We start from the raw sequence: 25,686 nt of genomic DNA, 5'->3' as shown, positions 1-25,686 counted from the left end.
CTGGCCCTCATATGTGGGATCCGAACCGGGGCCCTCTGGCATCCCAAGCGAGTTCTTAACCATCGCGCCACTCGGCCGGCCCGAGATAATTTTGTAATTAGCTATTGCCACTTATCAAAAGCCCTTTTGGCACGACCAAATATTGACAATAACTATTTATTGCATATTATATTCAAACCGATATGACAGGACTTATATAACCCTTCTTTCAATGTCAGGAGGTGAATTGTTTCCAATTTTTGATATTATAAATAATGTTGCAGCAAACAACTTCATAGCAATAGCATTATCCTTGTGTAAAATTTTTTTGTAAAGCCCCAAGTGAGGGGTTACTAGGTCAAATGATATGATCATTTTATATGATTCTTAATATGGTATACACCAAAGTTCTCACAAAATGTATATAGTTGTTTATGTCTTTTACCCAATTATCTATTGGATCTTGATTTTTTAATCAGTTCATTATAATACCAGTATTGAATCTCCATCTGTCTATCCCATTGGCCACAAACTCCTCTCTCTTCTTTTTAATAATTGTAGTGATTTTTCGTTGATTATCATATAGCAAAATCCTAATCTTATTTATTTATTTTTTCAGTTACAGTTGACATTCAATATTATTTTATATTACTTTTGGGAATACAGCATAGTGGTTAGAGATTTATATAATTTATGCAGTAATCCCCTGATTAGTCTACCCACCCAGCACTATATATAGTTGTTGCAACATTATTGACTACATTCTTGATGCTGTACTTTATATCCCTGTGACTATTTTGTAACCACCAACTTATATTTCTTAATCTCTTCACCTTTTTTACCCAGGTCCCCAAAACCCCTTCCCTCTGGCAACCATCAATTTGTTCCCTGTATCTATGAGTCTGTTTCTGTCTTGTTTTTTCATTTATTTCATTCTTTAGATTCCACATATAAGTGAGATCATATGGAATTGTCTTTCTCAGTCTAATTATTTTACTTAGCATAATACCCTCTAGGTTCATCCATGTTGCGGCAAATGGTAAGAGTCCATTCTTTTTTATGGGCAAGTAATATTCCATTGTATACATATACCACATCTTCTTTATCCAATCACCTATTGATGGGAAATTGGGTTGCTTCCATATCTTGGCTATTGTAAATAATGCTGCATAAGTGAACACAGGGATGCATATATTTTTTTCGAATTAGTGTTTTGGATTTCTTCAGATAAATATCCAGAAGCGGAATTGCTGAGTCATAAGGTAGTTCTATGTTCTTTTTTCCTCTTTTTAAACATAATGACGGGCCCTGCTGGGGAGCCCTTTTTTTTTTTTAACTTTTTTTTGGGGGGAGGGGAACAGTGTGTTTTTCCTAGGACCCATCAGCTCCAAATCAAGTTGTTGTCCTTCAATCTTAGTTGTGGAGGGCGCACCTCAGCTCCAAGTCCAGTTGCCATTTTTTAATCTAGTTGAGGGGGGCGCAGCCCACCATCCCATGCAGGAGTCGAACCAGCAACCTTGTTGTTAAGAGCATGTGCTCTAACCAACTGAGCCATCTGGTTGCCCATTGGCACCCCAGCTCAAGGTGTCATGTTCAATCTAGTTGGGGAAGGCTCCTCCCGCCATCCCATACAGGAGTCGAACCAGCAACCTTGTTGTTGAGAGCATGTGCTCTAACCAACTGAGCCATCTGGCTGCCCACTGGCACCCCAGCTCAAGGTGTCATGTTCAATCTAGTTGCGGAAGGCTCCTCCCGCCATCCCATGCAGGAGTCGAACCAGCAACCTTGTTAAGAGCACATGCACTAACCAACTGAGCCACCCGGCCACCTCTAGGAAGTTTTATTTTCAATTTTTTGAGGAACCTCCATACTGTTTTCCATAGTGGCTGAGCCAATTTTCAATCCCGCCAACAGTGTAAAAAGTTTCCCGCATCCTCACCAACACTTGTTGTTTGTTGATTTATTGATGACAGCCTCCTGACAAGTGTGACGTAATATCTCATTGTGGTATTAATTTGCATTTCTCTGATGATTATGATGTTGAACATTTTTTCATATGTCTATTGGCCATGTGTAGGTTCGCTTTGTAGAAATGTTTATTCATGTCCTCTGCCAATTTTTTTTTAAAATTTTTATTGGAGAATTGGGGGGAAGGGAACAGTGCTGGGGAATTGGGGGAAGGGGAACAGACAAGTTGCTGTCGTTTTGTTCTTCAGTCTAGTTGTGGAGGACGTTGCTTCACTGGCCCAAGTTGGCACCATCATTGCGCTCTTCCCAGGCGAGGCACATCAGTCACCAGCTTCTGGGCGGCCGCTCACTGCGGCTGCTGGCCGCTCACGCTGGCTGCTGGCTACACACAGTAGCCCATGGCAACCCACTGCTGCAGGGGCTGCAGCCTACGCCATCGCCAGTGACTCACAGCAGCCCAGCTCCAGGTCTAGCTGTTGTTCAGCATCTTAGCTGTGGAGGGCAGTGTCACTGGCCCTCATATGTGGGATCCGAACCGGGGCCCTCTGGCGTCCCAAGCCAGTTCTTAACCATCACGCCACTCGGCCGGCCCATCTCTGCCAATTTTTTAAATGGATTGTTTGTTTTTTGGTGTTGAGTTACATGAGTTCTTTATAAATTTTGGATATGAACCCTTTATCAGATGTATTATTGGTGAATATCTTCTCTTATTCAGTAGGCTGTCTTTTCATTTTGTTGATGGTTTCCTTTGCTGTGAAAAAAATTTTTAGTTTCATGTAGTCCCATTTGTTTATTTTTATCTTTTGTTTACTTGCCCAAGGAGATATAGCAGAAAAAAATATTACTAAGAGCAATGTCAGAGAGTTTATTGCCTGTTTTCTTCTAAGACTTTTATGGTTTTAAGTCTTACCTTTAAGTCTTTTTTTTTTTTTTTAAGATTTTATTGGGGAATTGGGGAAGGGGAACAGACAGGTTGCTGTCCTTGGTTCTTCAGTCTAGTTGTGGAGGATGTCGTTTCACTGGCCCATGTTGGTATTATCATTGCGCTCTTCCCGGGTGAGGCAGTCGCTCACCGGCCATTGGACGGCCACTCACTGCGGCTCATGGCAGCTCACAAAAGCTCATGCCAGCTGCTGGCCAGCCGCACTGCAGCCTACGCTGTCACCAGCGACTCACGGCAGCCCAGCTCCAGGTCAAGCTGTTTTGTTCACCATCTTAGCTATAGAGAGTGCAATGTCACTGGCCCTCATGTGGGATCCGAACCGGGGTCCTGCTGCTCAGAGCTGGCATCCCAAGCCAACTCCTAACCAATATGCCACTCGGCCTGCCCAAGTCTTTAATCCATTTTGAATTTATTCTTGTATATGGAGTAAGAAGGTGACCCAGTTTAATTTTTTCCATGTATCTGTTCAGTTTTCTCAACACCATTTATTGAATAGACTGTCTTTACCCCATTGTATATTCTTGCCTCCTCTGTCATAGGTTAAATGACCATACAGGCATGGGTTTATTTCTGGGCACTCTATTCTGTTCCATTTTTGATCTGTGTGTCTCTTTTTATGCCAGTACCATGCTGTTTTGATTACTAGAGCCTTGTAATATAGTTTGATATTAGGTAGCGTGATACCTCCAATTTTGTTCTTCTTCCTCAAGATTGCTGTGGCTGGCTATGTGGGCTCCTTTGTGGTTCCATATAAATTTTAAAAGCAAAATCCTAATCTTCTATTCAACGAATTAATGTTTTAGAAAAGAAATAGATGAATATATCAAAACACTATACTTCTAAACCTTTATTTTCCATAATAATTTGTGCTTAATTATGGTTTTCAGGCTAATCATAAATATTGCTTCTTATCCTACTTATTTAGCTAGAGAAATTCAATATAAAAAGCTGCTCTTTTCCCAGTGGAATCCAATAGATTCAACGGTAATCAACTTTTCTTTCCCCAAGATCTCTAATGTTTTCATTCACTCATCTAACAAAGTCTTCTAAAGAAAGTACTTTGTGTCCGGTCCTATGCTTAGTACTGGGGATATCAACAGTTCCTAGTCCAGAGAGTGAGAAATGTATGTAAACAAGCTAATTAATTCATTATAAGAAGTAGTGCATTCAAGATTTCCACAGTATATAATGGTGGCAGAAAGCAATGTGTGACTAACTCTGCAGAGAGATGGATCAAAGATGACTCCCCAGAGTAGGTAACTGATGTGTGTCCTTATTTTCCAGATGGATAAAGGCAGGGGAAGAGCATGTGTAGAGGCCAGGAGGTATACACAGCACTGACCCATTTACTGAATTTTATGTCCCTTCATTTTAAGGCCAGAGAGTCACATACAAGAAGGAGAGAATCGGGGGTCATCAGCGTGGCTCAGTTGTTTAGAGTGCGAACTCTGAACAACAAGGCTGCCGGTTTGATTCCCACATGGGCCAGTGAGCTGTGCCCTCCACAACTAGATTGAAGACAACAACTTGAGCTGAGCTGCTGCTGAGCTGCCAGTGGGCAGCCAGATGGCTCAGGTGGTTAGAGCACATGCTCTTAACAACAAGGTTGCCAGTTCAATTCTCGAATAGGATGGTGGGCTGCTCCCCCTGCAACTAGACTGAAAAAGGCAACTGGATTTGGAGCTGAGCTGCGCCCTCCACAATTAGATTGAAGGACAACAACTTGAGTTGGAGCTGATGGGTCCTGGAAAAACACACTGCTCCCCAATAAAATTTAAAAACAAAGAAAAAAAAAGGAGAGAATTGAAAGATGAGGCTTGAGGAAAATAGAGGAGCCAAGTCAAAGAAGGCATCCTGACCAGATCAGCATTTGAGAGAAATCACTCTGGAAGAGAGACTAGAAAAGCCAAGTCTGTAGGAAATAAAAAGACTAGTGCCATAGGAGCACAGACGGTGCTTTAAAAGACTAATGTTCATTAAGTAATATTCACTTTGTTATCCTTAATTATCAGACATAAAACACCGTGTTTCCACCAGCACCATGGATTATAAGAGACAGCTAGTATCTATGCACTGAGCTAATGTCATCCCAGCTATAAACCAAGAAGAACAATCAATCAGCCAGTGTAAATTGGTCCTAGGTGAAGTTTCAAACTTCACTAAGCTTTTGAAGTACTGAAAACCACTGTGGCATTCTTATACCCCAGTCCTCCACCCAGCTCCAAACACCACCTCAGGGAATCCCAAGCTCTACTCCAATTATCAAGGTCCTCAGCTATAACTTGATTAATTTCTTAAGAATAACCCATTTCCAAAAAACCAATTGGACTCTTATCTTTGATGGAATCAATCCCTATGAAGAAGTGGAACAAAACTCTTAAAAAGTGGTTCTTAAATTCATTTAAAAGCATGCAAAAATAAACTCACATTGCCCCTCTCAGGAATTGGTAGGGTAAAGGAAGGGTGCTGCCCTACAGTCTTATAGTTCATCCTCGAGGTCAAAGTGTTAACCATGTCTGGTTGAGTTATACCCACACCAAAGAGAATACCTTAGAAAATGCAAATGTCATGAGCTTGTCATACCCTGAAGTCATATGCAAAGGGCCGCCTAGAACCTTTCCCACTGAGCACAGGCTTGTGCAGCCTGGTAGGAAATTATCATTCCTGGGGTCCATGTCAGTGAAAGATAGTGTGTATCACCAGCCAACTAACTCTTGAAGTGGATTAAAGCAGAGACCCATTCCCCTTTCAAGTCTTTGGTGATGGAAAGAGGCAGGAAGAGCTATATATGGGGGTACTTATAATTCTATTTTTTTCCCCTCACTGCAAGCAAATATTTTGCATACCATTTAACAAACCAGCTAACTGAACATCTACAAAGTCTCAAGAAAAAAACAGCCCCCTTTTAAAGTAGTTTATTTCTCTTTTCCAAACCTAACCTGTCAAGAGAAAGGGGAAAGATGACCACATGCTAAGCTCCATTCTATCATAAGGTATCGAATTACATACATTTCTGAAGGTCCTGTCTCCTTCCTGGGTTCCTCTTACTGTGCCCACTGGTTAAATGCTTGGGACCCCCAGGTCTGCCTTTTGCTTGGCCTACTGCCCTTTACTCAGCTTTCTATGTGCAATCTCAACCTCCCTTGGACTTCAGACTCTACTTCTACTCATAACTGTGCCCATCCTAATGACTTCTTCCTAGAGCTTCTCACTCTTAAGTGAGGTGCCTGCTGGATAGACACCTCCACCAGGATGTCCCCAGAGGCACCTTGAGCTGAACAAACCCAGAATTGAATTTGCTTCCCTCTCCCCTTCCCAGCCTGTGCTTGCTCGGCAATCTTCTATCTTAGTTGCTGACCCCAATACCCAACCAGTTATCTAACCAAGGCTGGAACCTGGACAAATCAGTGACTCCTCATTCTGCCTCACACTTTCATTCAGTCAATCACCAAATTCTACCAATTTTACCTCCTAAATATTTTTCAAATCTATTGCTTCCTCTCCACTCCCTGCTGCCCACGCCATCACCTCATTCCTAGGTTACTGCAGCAGCCTCCTAACTATTCTTCGGCATCCAGAAATGTCCCAGGGCAGGGTCCTTGAAGTGTGTTTACAGGGTTATAGGCTTTTGTAAAATTTGCAAAACTAATACAATTGAACTATAACAGGCTATAAAACCCTTGTCTCTTTCTGCACCAGCTTCCCTGTATCACACATCCTCTTAATGCCAGGAGGCTTTAGAGTGACTATCGGCATCTTTGGGATTCAACCAAAGAAGAATTAAGGTGGGGATTTATTTAATTTGGGTATAGAATATATTTACATGGTTCACTGTCACTTCCACGAATAGGTATCTTATTACTAATGGGTTATTCCTAATACTCAATATGCTGACTCAGTGACAATACGATCATGCCCTGTGTCACCCAGTCCCAGAAATATGTGGATTGTGGAGGAGAAACAGGTTTGAAATGTAAGAGAAAGCCAGAACCTGTCTGTGGAAATTTCTTCCAAATATTACAGCTTATATATATGAAAAAACTTAAGAGAGATTCCCCCAATTTTGATTAACAATCCTAAATATTTATATAATATTATCAGTAACAAAATGTAAGCTTTCTGTTTTTCTAAGCTATTAATACTAACAAACACATTTCAATCAGCCACACTAAAGACAAAAATTCCCATTCAATCTGAGAAAAAGATTACAAACATTGTTCTCATCTGAAGAGACAATAAAACAAGCATGCAGCCAAAAGACTGTAAGGAAAGAAGGATGGCAGAGATGTTACAGTCAATAAACCCAAAATATGTTTTTAAGTTTCGGGTGTTCGTGGCTATTTTAATCTTTAACATTTTTGTAACCTGTAATGATTTATTTTTACTCATTTAAATACACATTCGTTTTTGCTGTTTCACACAATACCCTTTGTGAATTGCATATCTGACTATATCACTTTCTTCAAGCTTCTTAACATGGCATATTCAATAGCTTTAATATTCTTGGTGAAGTAGGGGATAATGTCACCTGCACGTTGAGGAGAAAGTATAGTGGTGACGGTTTACACTAGACAGTGAGAAGAGATCCAGGTGCAAAAAGAGAACTGGAGACAGTTAAAGGTCCCACTGAGATTGGAAGTAAAAATCCCTGTTCCAGCCAGTCCACACTCACATCTGTAATTCTCATGCCTGGTTCCAGCGCTGGAGTGTGGTGGTCAGAATGATTTAGGCCAGGTGGCTTATAGAACAGGGAGCCTTGAACAGCAGCATAGGGGTGAATGGAGGGTGATGGTGAAAGACTCTAACAGCCATTAATCATTAGAGCCAGGGAAGATCAAGAAAAGTGTGAGGGGCTGCAGGGGTGAGGGGTGGGGGCAGAAAGAACTAGCTAAAAATATAGGAAAATAAGAATGTGAGGTTATGATGAGGCCAAATATAAGGTGATGTGTTGTGCAAAAAAGCATGTGTAAATATTTGTTTTAAAATATGATTGGGATTTTTTTCTATATAAGGCATAAAAAAGCTCACTATTTCAGAAAGAAAACTATTCTAAAAATAACCCTGTCAGCAACACCACTGCTAGATGTGTACCCAAAGGAATTGAAAGCAGGACTTGAACAGATACTGGTGCCCCAATGTTCAATGTAGCATTATTCACAATAGCCAAATGATAGAAACAACCCAAGTGTCCATCAAGAAATGAATGAGATGAGTAGATTAACAAAATGTGATATCTCTATACAATGGAATGTTATTCAGCCATGAAAAGAAATGAAATTCTGATACACGCTATAACGTGGATGAACTTCAAAAACATCATGCTAAGGGAAGAAGTCAGACACAAAAGGACAATATTGTATGGTTCCACTTATATGAAATACCTAGAATAGGCAAATTCACAGAGACAGAAGGTGGACTAGAGGTTACCAGTGGCTGAGAGGGGAAATTGACAGTTATTGCTTAAAGTTAGAGAATCTGTCTGGGGTGATGAAAAGATTTGAAAATAGATAGTGGTGATGATTACACAACGTGATGAACGTAATAAATGCCACTGATTTGTACACTTAAAAATGGTTAAAATGACAAATATTGTTATATATATTTTACCACAATTTAAAAAGTTTGATAATGTAATATACCCAAAAACATTTAATTGTGTACTTTACGTGGGTGAACTATATGGTATGTAAATTATATCTAAATAAACCTGTTTTAAAAAAAACAGCCTTAGGCCAGCCAAGTGGCACATTGGTTAAGAGCTGGCTTGGGATGCCAGGGGACCCCAGTTCAGATCCCACATATGAGGGCCAGTGACACTGCCCTCTACAGCTAAGATGCTGAACAACAGCTCAACCTGGAGCTGGGCTGCCATGAGTCGCCAGCGGCAGCGTAGCCTACAGCCCCTGCTGCAGTGGGTTGCCATGGGCTACGGTGTGTAGCCAGCAGCAAGCGTGAGCCGCCAGCAGCCGCAGTGAGCTGCCGTCCAGAAGCCGGGGACTGATCTGTCTCGCCCGGGGAAGAGCGCAATGATGGTGCCAACTTGGGCCAGTGAAGCAACGTCCTCCACAACTAGACTGAAGAACAAAAAGGACAGCAAACTTGTCTGTTCCCCCTCCCCCAATTCCCCAGCGCTGTTCCCATCCCCCAATTCCCCAATAAAAATCTTTAAAACAAAACAAAACAGCCTGAAGTGGTTTGTGAGATGAAGCAACAGACTATAAAAGAAATAAGCCCACAGGCATTATAATCTAATCGAACAAATCAGTACAATGTAATATTCCCATACAACTGAAAAGAGACAAAAATAATTAAATATATTGTATGCGGATGCATGCATTTGTAGTAAAAGCACAAAAATGTGTGCAAATGATAAATCACTCAAGGAGAGTGATTACCTCTGAGGAAGGAGGGGAAGAAACAGGGAATGAAACTCTACCTTTATCTGTAATGTATTATTTCCTTAAAAAATCAGAAGCAAAGATTTCATAATAGCCTGTGTTAAATCTAGGTACTGGGTACATGGGCATCTGCACATTATTTTATATATTTAAATGTTTTAAGTATTTCATATTTTAAAGACAAATATATCTCATAAAACTATAAAGAAATTAAAGACTCCTTTTACAGTGGTATTAAAAAACAGAATATTTGGGAACAAACATAAGAAATGGACAGGAACTTTTAAGGAAATTTGAAAATAAGAGGGACATCAGAGAAGACTTAAACAGATGGAAAAGCATTTTCTTGGCTATGGCTCAATAATGTAAATATCACCCCTAATTTAATACAAAACTAATAAAAACATCAACAGGTATCTTGGGGTTTTGTTTTGTTTTGAAGTTGATAAAATAATACCAAAGTTTATGTGGAAAAGCAAACTTGCGGGAATAATCAGGGAATTCTGAAAGACTAAAGATGGAAAACTGGTCCTACCAGATAATAAAACATGTAAAGGTAACAATTAAAAGAGTTTGGTATTGGTAAAGGGGGAAAAAACAATAACATAAAAGAAAGAGTTTAAAAATAGACCCAAATACTTAAGGTAATTAAGTAGGTCATAAAATGGGCACATCACTAACCATTGCACTGTACACCTGAAACTAATATAAAATAATATTGAATGTCAACTATAATTAAATATATATGCACATATGTACACACACACACATATATATATATATATATATATATATATATATATTTAGTCATGGGATGTGAAGTGCAGCATAGAGAAAATCGTCAATGGTGTTGTAATAGCTATGTATGGTGTCAGATGGGTAGTAGAATTGGTGGGGTTATCACTTTGTGATGGTTGTAAATATTTAATTATTATGTTGTTTTGTGCACCTGAAACTAATGATAAAAAAAATGGGCACATCAAATCAGTGGCAAAGTAATGGATAAGTTAGTGAAAGGTGCTGGTAACTGTCTAGTCATTTAAGTTGTGAATAAAGCTAAATTTCTACCTCACTTTTAACAACAACAACAATAACAACAACAAAAATTCCATGTACATCAACATTTAAATGTAAAATATGGAATCAAAAATTTTAAGCACTCCAAGAGAATGTATTTATCCTACTAGAATGGGGAAGCAGCTATAAAGGAGAGAAGTAATACATTTGACAACATTAAAATTCATGATTTTTTTTACAGAAAAAAAAAATAAAGAAAGAAACCCCCAAACTGTGGAAAAAAATGCCACAATAATAGAACTCTTGCAGATTATAAAAAAAGCCAAATAGCCCAAGAGAAATGCTGTGAAAAAAACCGAGTAAGTAGTTCATAGAAAAAGAAACATAAATGGATGATTCGTATATGAAAGGGTGTAAAACTCTAGTACTCATCACTAAAGAAATGAGTGTTTTCTTTTAAAACTATCCTTTTTACATATCAAATGTCAAGGTAAAAAGTCTGATAATTCATAGTATTGGTAAAAGTGTGGGGAAATAAAAGTCAACTGACACAATTGTATTTAAAGGCTATTAGGTAATATCTATCAAAAGGTTAGATGCAAATAACCTTGGCTCATCAATTCCATTTCAAGAAAATTTCCTGTAGTTTTCCTTGAACTGGTATACATTTAAAAGTTGAAAATAATCTAAATGTCCATCAATTAGACACTGAGTAAGTAAATGGCAATAAATCTAAACAGTATAATAGCAAGTAGCCATTAAAGAGAAGGATATCATCTAGGTTGAGATAGCACACTAAACATACACATATAATTTCAGTTTTTCCCAGAACACCAATAAACTTAGTAAATTGAAATAACAAATGTTCATTATCTCATTCAAAGAATCCCTAAGAATTGAGCTCACAGCCAAAAATCACAACATACACAAATAAAAAAGGCGTGAGCAAGAGCTCAGAGAAGCAACAGGGAGCAGAATTAGACAAAGTCTTTAGGTGCTGGAGCTATCAAATACAGATATGTAATAGAAGTATCTTTACTGCGTTTAAAGAAAAGAAGAGAATATACATATAAGGAGAGAACAAGAGACTTTAAAGATGACCAAGTAGCTTTAAACGTGTGAATGTGAACTTCTAGAATAAAAAATATAACGTAATAACTCAGTGGAGAGGTTTCGCTTAAGAATTTATAGCTGCCAAAGAGAAAACAGAATTGAAGACCAATAGATCTGAAGATAATTTGGAATGACACAAGGAGAGAAAAAGATGTTAAGAGATAAGGAGATCAGAAGGTCTAACTAACATGTAATTGGAATTCCAGAAAAAAAAAGAGAGAGAGAAAGAAAATAGGGTAAAAGTAAATAATTGAAGCGATAATGGCTTCAACTTTTCAGGACTAGTAAAAAAGGTACCAAGCCACAAATTTTAAGAAGTTCCAAAAATAACCAGAAGGCATAAATAAAAAAAATTCGCACTTAGATTCATCACAGAGAAACTACAGATCATCAAATATAAACAGACAATGTTAGAAGCAGCCAGAGAGGAAAGACAGATTGCCTTCAAAGGAGCGACAGAGTGAGAATAATCTGACTTCTCAACAGCAACAATAGAAACCACAAGTCAGTATGCTGAGGGAAAATAACTGTCAATCTAGAAAAACTACATTTTGACAATAAGGGTAAAAAAAGACATTTTCAGACAAACAAGAATTAAGACAGTTGACTCACTAAATGAAATTCTAAAGAATATAGAGTTTCCTTCAGGTAGAAGGAAAGTGATGTCAGATGGAAAGATGCAAGACACAGTAAAGAATAAAGGAAGTGTGGTACTAGGGCAAAGATTCTAGACTTTTGTCCCAAACTTTGTATTCATATATCTGTCTACTCTACATCTTTACTAGGATGTATACTAGACAAGTCAGACTCAGCACGTCCAAAACTGAATTCCTGACCTCCCTGCCCCCTCCAAAATGGCAACTCCATCCTTCAAGATGCTCAGGTGTACCTTGACTTTTTCTTTTACACTCCACCTCAGGAAGCTCTATCAGCTCCACTGTCGTAAGATAGTCTGACTGTAACCAGTTTCCACTACCTTCACAAGCCACAGTCCCCTCTCACTTAAATGGCTGCAAGAGCCTTCTAATTGGTTTTCCTTTTCTACCCTTGCCCTGCGTCCCAGAATCTAGCCTGAGTAATCCTTTCACGGCTCTGCTCAACTCTACAATGGATTCCTATTTCCTTCAGAATAAAAGCCTAAGTCTTACAATGGTCTACAAGGCCTCATGGAGTCAGTTCCCTATTTTGTCTTGGAACTCATCTCCTACTACTCTCCCCTTCACTAAATGGGTTCCAGCCACACCAGCCTCCTTAAAAATGCCATGCACAGGGCCGGCTGAGTGGCTCAGTTGGCTTAGAGCTCACTCAAGAGTGCGAGCTCTGAGCAACAGGGTCGCCGGATTGATTCCCAGCCCGAGCTGAGCTGCCACTGAGCTGCCAACAGGTGGCAGGATGGTTCAGCTAAAAAAAAAAAAAAAAAAAGCCATGCACTTTCCCACCTTTTCACTGGCTGCATTCTTCATGGACTGCTCTGGCCCTGGATATGCCACACGGCTGTCTCACCACCTTAAAATCTTTGTTCCAGCTTCATTTTCTCAAGGAGACCTATATATACCAAGCAGCTAAAACCTTACTTGGCATATAGGGAACTTGCTTAATATTTGTGGAATTATTTGTGAATACATGAACAATGTGGGTAAAGTCAAACAATGTCTGAAATGAATATATTGTAGTAATGCTTTATAGATTTATTTTTTAAAAAGGAGAAATAGAAAACATGAAATCGAAACCCAAGGGAAGGAAAGTACATGATACTAATAGCATTAAGTCAAGAGGAATGTAACTGGAATTAACATGAGATAAAGTTCTGGTTATATGGAGGAAGTAAAGATTACTGATTACTTTTAAATTTTCATAAGTTAAAGCTGAATGTTAAAGTTTTTGAGAAATGGACATAAAAGAGCCCATACTGTATGAACCCATTTTTATAAAGCAGAACTAACTGATGGTGACAGAGGTCAGGATGGTGGTTAACTCTGGAGGTGGGAGGTTAAACTAGAAAGGAGAATGAGGGGATTCTGGGGTGCCGTGTGTTGGTTACAGGGGTATGTTCACTTTGTATAAATTCACTGAGCTCTACATTTATGAATTGTGCTCTTTGGGGGTACATATTTTACACTTTAATAGATGACCACTAAAGTAAAAAAAATATAGTGAATAATTTCCAAATGGGGTTGTGGGGGGAGCGGCAAGGGGGAGTTTGAGGGAGGTGAAATAAGGAAAAAAAGAACTCAAACAATTCAAAAGAAAGTAACAAAGGGAGGACAGAACAGAAACGGTGGACAAACAGATTATTATAAAATAAGGTGATTGAAATTAATTGATGTGTATCCAGAATTATAATGAATGAGAATGAATAAATGTATCAGTGAAAAGACAAAAATGTTCAAGCCAAATTTTTAAAAAGTCCAGCTAAATCCTACTATGAGATACATAAAAAACAACAACCAAGATATAAAAAGGTTGAAATAAAAGCACTGTGAAAGATATACCAGGTAAATACTAACCAAAGGAATGCAGATGAACTATGTTAGTACCAGACAAAAAAAGATTTTAAGGCAAAAAGCATTATTAGAGTATTAACACATAAGGATATTAAATGATTTAATTCTCAATTTGCATGCCTCATAACATGGCCTCAAAAAGTGACCAAACTACAAGGAAAAATATATAAATACAGCTCTCTAAATAAATGATAGGATAAACTAACAAAAATTAGAAAGGAGATCAAAGATATCAACAGCATCATTAATAAGCTTAATCTAATGAACACGTATATAGATGATATCCAACAATTATAAAACCTATAGTCTTCCAAGAAAACGTGGCGTATTTGTTCACATTGGTATGTGCCAGGCTCTAAGATGAGGTTCAAAGAATTTCACGGGATTGGTATCATACAGACTACATTTGCTAACCAGAATGTAAATATGTTAGAAACCAACAAACTAAAAAAAAAAAAATGTATGTTTAATAATTGAAAAACTTCTTAATATTTCTAGGGTCAAAGAGAAATCAAAACAGGCACGTTTGGAAGCAATCTATTATAAATACAATACATATCAAAATTTATGAGACGGAGTTATAGTAGTACTTGAAGGAAATGTATAACCTTGAATATTTACATTAGAAAAGCTAAAAGGCTGGGTTAAAAAGATAAGCTTCAAATAGAGGAAGGAAATAATAAAGATAGGAACAGAGAGCCTTGAAACAGAGAACAGACAGACATACGCGGAAGCCTGGGAGTCATCACTACAAGTTCTGCAGTGGTTAAACTCATAATTAAAAAAATAACACGAGCAACATTTAACCATATATTTGAAAATGTAGATGACTAGACAAATTCCTAGATAAGTATAGATCATAGTTTTCAGTATGTTTAACATATTTCATAATATAGGTTTTAACACTTAGGCTTAAATTGAGACTGTAGATTATTTAAAACAAAAAAAAAGTCTATACCATTTATAGGCAGAAAACCTTTGTTTTTAACTTCAAAACTCAGGTGACTGAGCAGAAAAACTGTGGGTTTTTTTTTTTTTAACCCACAGGAGATACAGGAAACCCCACCTGGGCGCTTTAGATGCCTCAAAAGGTCACGCTGTTAGCAGGACTAAGCAGTTCAGGTGGTAGGACAGAAGGAAACAGCAGACACTGACCCAAATAGAAAAATGAGGCATTGCTGACAGCTAACATTTGCACCATGCTTCCAGTTTTCACAGATTTTTCTCTTCTGCACGCTTCAGCTATTTGTGTGGACGCACATTTTCTTACGTTTAGTACAAACAATAGCAATGGCTACCACTTATTGGACAACATATGTGTCAAGGCTATACTGGATACCTTACACAGGTTCTTTTTAATTCTTACAATATAACCAGGTGCTGTCTGTCTGTTTTTAGAAATAAATAGACTATTGGACTAACTTGTTCACAGGCTCACTCTTAATCAGGTGGGGACCAAGTGTCAAGGCCAAGTCTACCTGATGCTTCCCTTCATCCGTCCTTTTAGGAAGTCTACAGAGCACAGTGAGTCCAAGGCAGGCTCTAAGATCAGCCCACTGCAGCTCATACAAAGCACTCACCTTCTGAATAACGTCTCGAACAGCAAAATACTTCTCGGTGAGGTCCCCTGCCTCGCTCAGCGGGGCATCATAGTCGTAGCTGGTGGGCTGTGCTTGGTAGGGTATGTTGGCCCCTAGAAGACACAAACATGCCCCTGGTTACTACCAAAGGCCCTCGCCTGGGACAAGTTCTTTGGGATTCATGGCCTTAACATTGTGGAGGGAGAAAATAAAGGACACATTTGAACCAACTGTTAAGTGACACAGAGGTGGCCCTCAGGATGCAAGGTTTAGAGAAACGAGTTTCTTCCTATAGGAGGCCCGCGCCAAGCACCTTTGTGTCTAGAAAGCGCTTTCTCCATCCACTCTCAATGGAAGCTCACAGCGATGACACCAGCAGACATCACTGACACTAAAGAAGCAGAGAATCTGAAACTTCCCGCAAAACCTGCTCAACATCTCACAACCAGCCATGGCTGGGCTTATGGCATGACCACATCCAGGACTGTTAACCTGTGAACTTTTTCATGACCTCTAACTGTGTGGCTGAGAAAAGGTCACTGGTGGACGCACAGATGACTGGGCCAAAGACCAGCAGAAAATAACTGAGGGCAATCAGACCAAACACAGTGGGTGATGACTGCACACACACATTAACCCACAGAGATTCAAATGTAACCTTAAGACCTTCGTAATGTCTGCAAAGACTATCAGGGATGCTGTGGCGTGCCTCTGGCATCCCCATCAGTACCAAGGCACTCATTAGCTCCCCCGGCTGCCGGGAGTGTTGGCTGCTGATGGCTCTCAGGTATATCCCTCTCTGGTCTTTGGCCTCTGCTGAGCTGCCTGGCCCATGGTTACAACCCTCTCAGGATAGCCCACATCCAACGACTGACCAATGTGGGGACATAACAACCCAATCCCCTTGCTTCAAAGGGCCATCCCAGGTCCAGAGCTCCTCTAGAATTGGCTGAGCCACCTTTGAAACTGCATCACAGTCTAGCGTCTCCCTCTGCTCACTCCTGCTTCCCACACTCTCTTCTAGGTGTTTGTGTGCTCCTGAGAGTGCAACCTGTTAAACTTCCTGCTGGGTGATCTCAGAGTCTGTTTCCCAGGAAATGGGACCCACAACAGAGACCAATAAATAATGCTAATACTGTCTATACAAAAAGGCTAGAACAGCAAATGGTCTTGCAATTATTGCCCAGGGGGCAGAGTCTAGAACGGAGGCCCTCAACTTTGTCACAGATGATATTCATAGGTAGGAGACTGTGTGCAATGCTGGGCGGTAACCCCATCCCAGTACTGATAAAATGGACCCATGCATGACAGTTACATGGAGAGTTTGTTAAAACACATTCCTAAACCCTGCCAGAGATTCTGAGTCAGCAGGTCTGGGGTGGGACCTGAAACTGCATTTCTAACAGGCTCCCAGGTGACACTGATGCTTCTATCTGCAGACCAGCAAGGCTCTGTGCCACCCCTTTCTCTTCTACTCCAGAGAACATTTTGCAATGCAAGTGTGTAAGAATAGTTTAGTGGTTACCAGAGGATAAGGGGGGTGGGGTGGTATATGAGGGTAAAAGGGATCAACTATATGGTGATGGAAGGAGAACTAATTCTGGGTGGTGAACACACAATGTGATATATAGATGATGTATTACAGAATTGCACACCTGAAATCTACGTAACTTTGCTAACAACTGTCACCCCAATAAACTTTAATTAAAAAAAAAAGAATAAAGTTGTTTTAGGACAATCATTTCCAACCTAATTTTTATGTAAATGAGGCACAAACTCTGAGCGTTCACCTATGAGTTAGTAACAAATTCCTTCGCATGGTCCCACAGCTCGCAAATGATGGAGCCACCTTGAGTGATCCTGCTAAGGGTGAACTGACAGAAGAGCCAGGCCAAGGATCAGGTCATCCCCGTCAAGACTCTCTTTCGTTAGTTCTCTGCACAGAATCTACATTTTGAAATTTCGAAACCACTCAATCTATTGAATTAATCTAGTCATAGTACTTCCCCCCATTTCTTATTAACCAGAGACAGCTGCCTACCAACAGGTCTGCCCACCTCTGGGGATACATATGATATTATGAAACACATCCTTTGCTGTGAGGTGCAAAAAAGAAAAAGAAAAAAAAAAGGAAAGAAAGAAAACCACATCCCTTTTGGCAAGGAGCTCACCTTCTTTGTGGTTCCTTCTCTAGTTCTAAAGTGGCAGTGAGTGTGCTACTCTGTGTTTGTTACATCTCTCACTCTTCGCTCCACTGCGGACTGTGTGCACCTTAGAAGTAGGTGTGGCCTCATTGACGTGAGCGCAGTCTCCCATGCCCCCTTCTCCCCCCCACCACCACAGCCAGAACAGAAGAGGAGCTCTATAAGTGGTGGCCAAGTTGAGTTGAACATCTGCGGCTTTCGGAAGCAAACTTTATAGGCCAAGGGAACCCAGGCTGCGAAGCTGGCCAGTGGGTTAAAGAATGGACTGGCAAACTAAGTCTTTGTTCTAGTTCCATCAGCAGAATCTTTCTCCGGATGTTTTCAGAGCACCGTAGTGTCGGTGCCCCCTCACGCCTCTTCTCGCCATATCAGAAAGTGTGAGGTAAAAAGGCAAAGAAATGGCAAGGCTGACCACGCCTCAGCTCTCCGCATTGTGTGAGAAGTACAGGACAGCCTGGAGCCCGTAGCAGGCCCTCACACAGATGGGGACACAGTGTGGCGCACGTACTTGCACAGACATGTGCACCCACCTTGGGTAGGGTGAGCAAAGAGCTCACGATGTTTTTCTCTCACAGTTCTGCTCTGGGAAGCCGGCCTGAAGCACAGTGGCTAAGAAGCACAGACTGGCCCTCCCTCCCTTCCCCACAGAGACCAGGCCACGTGACAGGTCAGGGCGGCCTGGCATTCATAAGAAGAGCTGATTAGGGGACTGGTGCAGGGGCTTCAGTCTGCCAAGGATTATCCAAAGGGCAGTGACCAGCTTTCCAAGACCTGAGTTTGAATCCAGGCTCCACATCCTGCCAGCTGAATGGGAAACACGTGGATTTGTTTTGTACCCAGCTTTTCTTATCTGTAAAGTGGGTCAATAATTGTAGCCCAGATAAGGACTAATTGGGAACACACAGGTGGAAAAGGGGCTTTTATTAATTCTAGAAGGGTCAGGAGCCAGGGAGAGGATTAAAGACAATTTCTATTTTCTCAGTGGTAATTTTTTCTATTATCTAACTTTTGAAAAAGAAACTATTGTTTTAAGTAGAACAGTAAGATATTTAAAAATGATTTCATGAATAGTAAAGTTCCAAAAATTATGGGTCTTCATTCCTGGATTGGATAATTGGAATTCCTAGCTACTGAGTGAAAAAGGCATCCCAAGGTCTCAAGTGTTTCTAATGAGAAGACAGACACACAGAGATGGTGATCTAAAACTTCAATTATCAACCTTGCACATTAATCCCAGAAACAGACACATTTGAGTTTTGCAATATCTCTGTTTCTTGGCTCTAATAATAGTAATAACATTAATAATATGTGTAAGCAAAGCATTCTCCTTGCGCACCGCACCCTGCACAAGATTGCAGTTGAAAGGAGAAACTTCATTAAGCACAGATAGTATCCAATTATAGATCCTAGGAGATTTAGGCACAAACAAAGCCTCCAAAACTTAACAGTAGGACATCCTCAATGATTCAGAGAGAAAAATACAGATGAGAAGAGAGGTGGAGGATGAAGCTTAGAGAAAGGCCAATATTGCATGCTTTGTATTTGTAAAAATCAATAGCAATGAAAAGAATTTGTCATAATTTTTCACACACACACACACAGACCATACAGAAATGTAAAATCATCATGTAGCTGCTTTGGAAAACACGACAGCAGTTCCTGGAACTCTCCACATAGAGTTACAATGTGACCGAGCAATTCCACTCCTAGGTATACACCCCCAAAGTTGAAACAGATTGAAACAAATACTTATACATCAATGTCAATTCATTATTCAGAATAGCCAAAAAAGTGGAAACAATCCAAATATCCATCAACCCATGAGTGGATAAACCACATGTTCTACATCTGTACAATAGAATATTATTTCAGCAATGAAAAGGAATGAGGTACCAACACATGCTATAGTATGAATGAAGTTTGAAAAGATTATGCTAAATGAAAGAAGTCGAACACAAAAGACCACATATTGTATGGTTCTAGTTATATGAAATGTCTAGAATAGGCAAACCCATAGAGAGAGAGAGAGAGAAAGAGAGAGAGAGAGAGAGAGAGAGAGAGAGAGAGAGAGTAAACTAGTGGTTCCCCAGGGCTGGGAGGAGGGAGAGTGGGTAGTTTCTTTTTCAAGTGATAAAAGTGTTCTGGAATTAGAGAGTAATAATAGTTATACAACTATTACTGAATTGTTCACTTTAAAATAATGAATTTTATGGTATGTGAGTTATATGTCAACAAAACAAGATGTTTAAAAAAACAACAACCCGCAGCAGAACCTATGCACAAGTGAGCTGTCACCAGAGACTGTGGCTGAGGTCAGCCCAGCCAGCCTGATTTACAATAGTCAGGTTTCTAAATGCATAATTTATGCTCCTTAAAATTTTTTAGAAAGAAAAATGATTTCTTAAGTTATATAGGCAATTCTGACATATTAGAACGTTTAGGAGAAGACAAACAAAAATAGAAAATAAAAACTGTCTGTAGGCACACCCACCAAAATGAAGCACCAGAAACATTCTAGTATGAGCATCTACAAACAAATGTTAAATTGCTCTTACCGTTCCAATAGGCAAAATTGGTTCCACCTATAAACATATACCTACAAGGAGACAGGAGAACAGATGATACTTCACTGTGAGTCCACAGCTGTGCAGGGCTCCCTCCCCTCCAGAAATTAACACTTACAAGTTCACATTCGCCCCACGGGCAAGAATATCATGGAGAGAGGACACCACCACTTCAGTCGTGACTGTCGAGTGAGGTTGGCCCCAATGGTCTAACCAGCCAGTATAGAATTCAGAATTGACCTAAAAAGAGAAAGGGATATGGAGCTTAGGATAGAGTTGTGACCTTCAAAGGCTAGGGCTTCCCTGTAACTATCACCCTATAGGTCCTCCACCGAGGGACAGGTAGAAAGGGGAGTTGACATGAGCTGCTTAACCCAGAGCTGGGGGATCAATGAGGACTTCCAATAACAGCATTGCCCAAACTCAGCTCTCAGGCACCGACAATAAGGGTATTCCTGAATAGTTGTACCCGTACCAAAATTTTGTTAACCAATCCCCAGTTTATATATGATAGAAAAGTTTATTGGGCAAAAGAATTGGATGGCAAAAATATTGTTATAATATAATCAGCTCCAAATTGACCCTTTAGGTGAATCCAGATTTTCAGATCTCAGGCTGACTTAAAGCGAGGTACACGTGTTCAAATATTCTGCAAAGTAGGCTCCAAGCCCTTCATGTTTCTCTTGGGCATTAGCATGCCACACCCTTTGTCTAGAGAAGGAAAAAGAAATCTGGACATGTTCTGTGGCTACCTCTTCTCAGGAAATAGCTCCGCCCGAAGACTGTGAATGTGGGTGCTGCACAGTTCGCTAAAGCAGAGACCAAGTTCAGAAAGGGCTGTTTTGTACAAAGGTTTGTACACAGGTGGGGCAGCCTGACCTGCTGCAGAGAAGGCACAGGACATAATCCCTTAAACTGGGCCGAGTTACAACAACTAGTGTGGAGAAGGGAAGGGAAGAGCAGAGTGGGGGATGGAGGAGCTATATATACCTGCCTGGACCTTGCCACCGTCTCCTCCTCCTCTGCCTGACCACATACACAGCATCCCACAAAGCCCTGCAACTCAAAGTGTATTCAGCAAACCTACATCCCAAGGTCACCCGGTTGCCTGTCAGAAATGCAGATTCTCAGGCCCCACCCCAGAAGATCAAACTTTGCTTTTTTTTTTTTTTTTTAAAGAGGCACCCCTGCCACCTGTCAGCGGCTGCTCAGCTTGGGCTGGGACTTGAACTGCTGTTGCTCAGAGCTCAAACTCTTGAGCGAGCTCTTAACCAACTGAGCCATTCGGCTGGCCCTAAACTTTGCATTTTAATAATTTCATTAATCAACGTTACCCCAATAAAGTTAACTTTTAAAAGTTCGCATTTTAACAAGATTCCTACGTGATTCATAAGCACATTAAAGATGAAGGAGCTCTGTCGCAAAGAGCTCTCCAGAAACACAGATCTAACTCAGATCCTGGCCTTGTTACTCTCCAGCTGTACAACCCTGGGCATGTGACTTGTTTTCTGAGCCTCACTGAAAATGGGGACAATTATACTACTTATGAGAGTTGTCACGAGGACCAGACGAGATGAAGTTTGCAAGAGCACAGAGCCTGGTGCCTGGCAGGGCATTCATGTTAGTCTCCCTTCTGTGGCATTCCGGTGCAGGGCCTCAGTGTCAGATAGGAGCATTGCTGTTGCTGCCACTCATGTGTCCAGAGGGTGATGTCCCCACAACCCAATCAGCTGCTGAGCCCAGAGCCAGAAAAACCAAGGATCGACTCCTATCCTTCTACAACATGTAATCTCTCTCTCCCAACAACTGTCTCTCCACACTTCACTCCCAATTCTTACCAAGGGTCCTTTGGGTTCATACTTCCTCTGGGTTAGGAAAGCACTTGTGATGTTGACACCTGAAAATTACAAGAGGGAGAGGAAAGGTCCGTCGTAGGAATGACAAGAAATTAAATAAAAAGAGCCGTTTGTAAGACTTGAGCCTGAGGCCCCTGCCCTTCCCCACGCTCCCATGAGCCTAGAACACCTCCAAGCTAGCTTTAGGCTGGACTCAGACCATCCATTTAATGGATGTGTGGGGACCATAAAACGTTGCTTCCTCTCTGTAGAGGTCCCCATGGCCTTTCCTGACGGCATTGCCTTGGGAGTTCACTTCACAGGCTTGTATTCTTCACCTGGGTTTCCTCATGTCCCGGACACGTCTTGTGCTCGCCTGTTTTCACATGGACATCTGGTTGACCCAGACGCTCCCCACAGGATAGGCCTGCTCCGCAGACACTTTACACACACAGTATCACACACAATAACAGTGCCCCCAAATATTTGCCAATTAATTAACAAATCAAAGGGATGAATGTGGTCTAATTGTGTTTGTCCCTGAATAATGGAGTATCCTCTGAATTTTAATTTATACATCAGCTGCCATTCCAGACCACCTGCTCTCCATTTTTCCTCCAGAAATATCCCCTTAGGATGCCTGTATCTTGTCTTCCCATGTTTTCTTTTGTCCCTTCCTCCTCTAAAAAGAGAAAGAGTTGTTCCACCAAGAAGTCATGGCTGCCTTACATCAGTGCAAGAGTGAACATGAATACTGTCTCCCCAACCAGAGCAGAGGATATCCTGGCCCCAAACTTCACGATCCAGTTTCCACAGCAGGTATCCCAGAAAGGAAATGACACCAGCCATGACCTCCAGATTACTCCTTGCCCCTGGATGGGCCTTGGCTTCTCTGTAAGGCCAGCTTTCAGGAGAGAATGTGCTGATCGAGAAAGAGTGTAATCTCATTTACCTTATGGCTGTAAATTTCTCACTATTAAGCATTAGGTGGCATTCACATCTTTAGTTACTCTTCTTATGAGCCTCCTCCTGTGATCTGACCCCAGCCAATGCCCCTCCCCCACACAAATGAATGATGCTGCCACAAACCCACCTGCCCCAGGTACACTGACCTTGCACTGGTCTGTCCTTCAACCCACAACAATAGCAATAGTGCTGTCACCCCACATACACATAATGCTTGCAACAAACTTGTAATAATCTTCCATTTGTTCCCCCCAACAGAAAAATACTGTGCTTTTCATCACTGTGATGGGAAGTGTGCTAAAGCAGGGGGAAACCAGCATGCCACTTCCTGTGTGACTCTTTGTAGATGAGTTATTTCATCACCAAATACTGAGCAATGTACCATGTTTCTAGAAACACTTAATTGACTTAAAGCCAGTTCTTTTCTTTTTTGATAATGTAGAAGTGTCTCTTTAAAAAGGCAACTTCAGTCTCCTATACATCCTTCTCTGGAGAACACAAGTGTTGGACATGCAATGCACATGGAGTCTTATTCCTCAGATGGAAGACCAACAGGGTCTTTATGCTACTTGAAGAGCTGGTCTTTTTTTGGGGGGTGGGTATAATAACTTTTTATTTTGAAATAATTTCAAACTTATAGAGAAGTTGTGAGAAAAGTACAAAAAACTCGTATTCCCTTCACCCAAATTCCCCAACTGTTAACATTTTACCATATGTACATTATCAGTTTCTCTCCCTATATATAAGTATACGTATTTTTTTGAGTCATTTCAGAATAAATTGCAGGCATGATGGCCTTTTACCTTTAAATACTTCAGTGTGCTTTTCCTAAGAGCAAGGGTATTCTTTAAATAAACACAGTACAATTATAAAACAAACAAACAAAAAAACACCCAGGAAATTAACATGGATACAATATCTAATCTAATCTACAGACTACATTCAAAGATTTGAATTGTGCCAATAATGTTCTTTATAGCAAAACATAAAGAGAAGAAACAAAGAAAAAGCCCAGTCCAGATCCTTTTCAGCGTTGCACATTGCGTTTCGCTGTCGAGTCCTTTATGAAAGCTGCTCTCAACCTGATGAAGACTCTCTGAATTATAGCCAGAAGCATCCTAGCCACGCTGCCCGCCCACCCAGAACTTTCATTTGTGGAACCTCTGTAGCTCACACAGCACTGACGAGTCAGGGAAGACGATAGCATCTACCAAACCACCTCCGGTCCGTGACAGTTCATAGTGTTATGAGTTGTGTGGAAAGGTAATGGAAGCGTAAGGTAAGTTCCTGCACTCCTGGGCTGAGAGGCCCACACAACCCCGCTGACCTCAGAGTTCACAGGGCCATGATACAGCCCCGAGCATCTAACCATGACTGGGGGGACAGGGAGAGCAAAGAAGAGCAGTGCGTCCCAGAAAGAGTCTGAAAGAGTCTCCCCTGAACTGCCTCAGGGTAGAGCTTCTCACAGCTAGAACTACTTCTGAGCTCGCTAGCCCCTAAGAGAACTGTACTCCATAGGTCATGAAAACAGAGCTCATGTCCTAAAGGCTAAATCAGCTTAAATAAAATAATCTTGCAACAGAGGGGGGCTTTATTCATTATTCTATTTTACCTGCTACTTGATAAAGGAAAATGTGAGGCATCTCATTCAACATGCCCACACCACGTAAAACAACACCTGCAATTGCCAAGTGAAAATCCCAAGCCTGCTTGGCCTTAGCTGGATTTTCTGTTACTACAAACACCAACCTGGTCCGAAGTCCACCGTGGCATAGAGCCCCTGCAGTGTCCCGCACTGCAGCATTTTCTTCTGTGCCCCATCGGTGGTGAACAGAACCACGTCGTTACCCAGGTGGTAGCGGAAGCGTTTCTGCAGGAAACGCAGGTAGTCATAATCACAGGTGAAGTAGCTGCCATATTCATTCTCCACCTGCACATTAAAAAAGAGGAGGGTGAAAAAAATCAGGAGATCCCAATGCAGTCCTTCTGATGCAAGCTTTTGTTTGGAGAAAATACCTGAGCATCTGTATTGACATGATAAGGCTTAACAATTGCCACAAATATCTTCTACACTCAGCCCCCAAAACCGATTTTCTCAAAAGCAACTCAGCATAAAAACTTACCTTCTACTACCCTCCCCAGAAATAAGAAAAAGAAAACAAAAATCACCATGCTAGTTTTCAGATTGTAATGATAGTCTCCACTATAATATACAGAGGGTGCCCCCCCCAAAAAATGTATACACATTTTAAGAAAGAAAAAAAACTGTATTAAAATTATAATACTATATACTGATAACAAAAGATGAATACAAGTCATGTGTATACATATTTTTGGTACCCCGGTATAATAGGTACTTTAAACATTACATAAATAATCCATTCCCATGGTAATGTATTAGAAAATGAAGAAAAATGAAAAGAAAGCGGAAAAAATATCTGTTAATTCTATTACCCTCAGATAACCACTGTAAGCATTTGGGCACAGTCTTCCAGATTTACACACACACACACACACACACACACACACACACACACACCCTAAATATACACAAATAATATACAGAAATTGTTTTCTGTTCTCAAAACTGGTATCATACTATATGCACCAGGTAT

The 25,686-nt window shown here is 40.7% G+C and overlaps 1 protein-coding gene across 1 annotated transcript in view; it reads right to left on the bottom strand.

Moving 5' to 3' along the window:
• Positions 1-25,686, bottom strand: part of GLB1 (galactosidase beta 1) — a 64,747-nt gene that overhangs the window by 29,369 nt on the left and 9,692 nt on the right. Inside the window, exons 2-6 of the mRNA XM_019634420.1 lie at positions 24,821-25,001; positions 22,109-22,167; positions 20,389-20,510; positions 20,262-20,302; positions 15,503-15,615 (exon numbers count right to left, since the gene is read on the bottom strand). Coding sequence (XP_019489965.1) covers positions 15,503-15,615; positions 20,262-20,302; positions 20,389-20,510; positions 22,109-22,167; positions 24,821-25,001 — 516 coding nt within the window. The remainder of the gene's footprint in view (positions 1-15,502; positions 15,616-20,261; positions 20,303-20,388; positions 20,511-22,108; positions 22,168-24,820; positions 25,002-25,686) is intronic.

This window comes from Hipposideros armiger, unplaced genomic scaffold, assembly GCF_001890085.2.
Source record: "Hipposideros armiger isolate ML-2016 unplaced genomic scaffold, ASM189008v1 scaffold_1644, whole genome shotgun sequence".
Classification (NCBI taxonomy): Eukaryota; Metazoa; Chordata; class Mammalia; order Chiroptera; family Hipposideridae; genus Hipposideros; species Hipposideros armiger.
The sequence above is the reverse complement of the archived record's forward strand: the minus strand, read 5'-3'. Positions and strand labels throughout refer to the sequence as shown.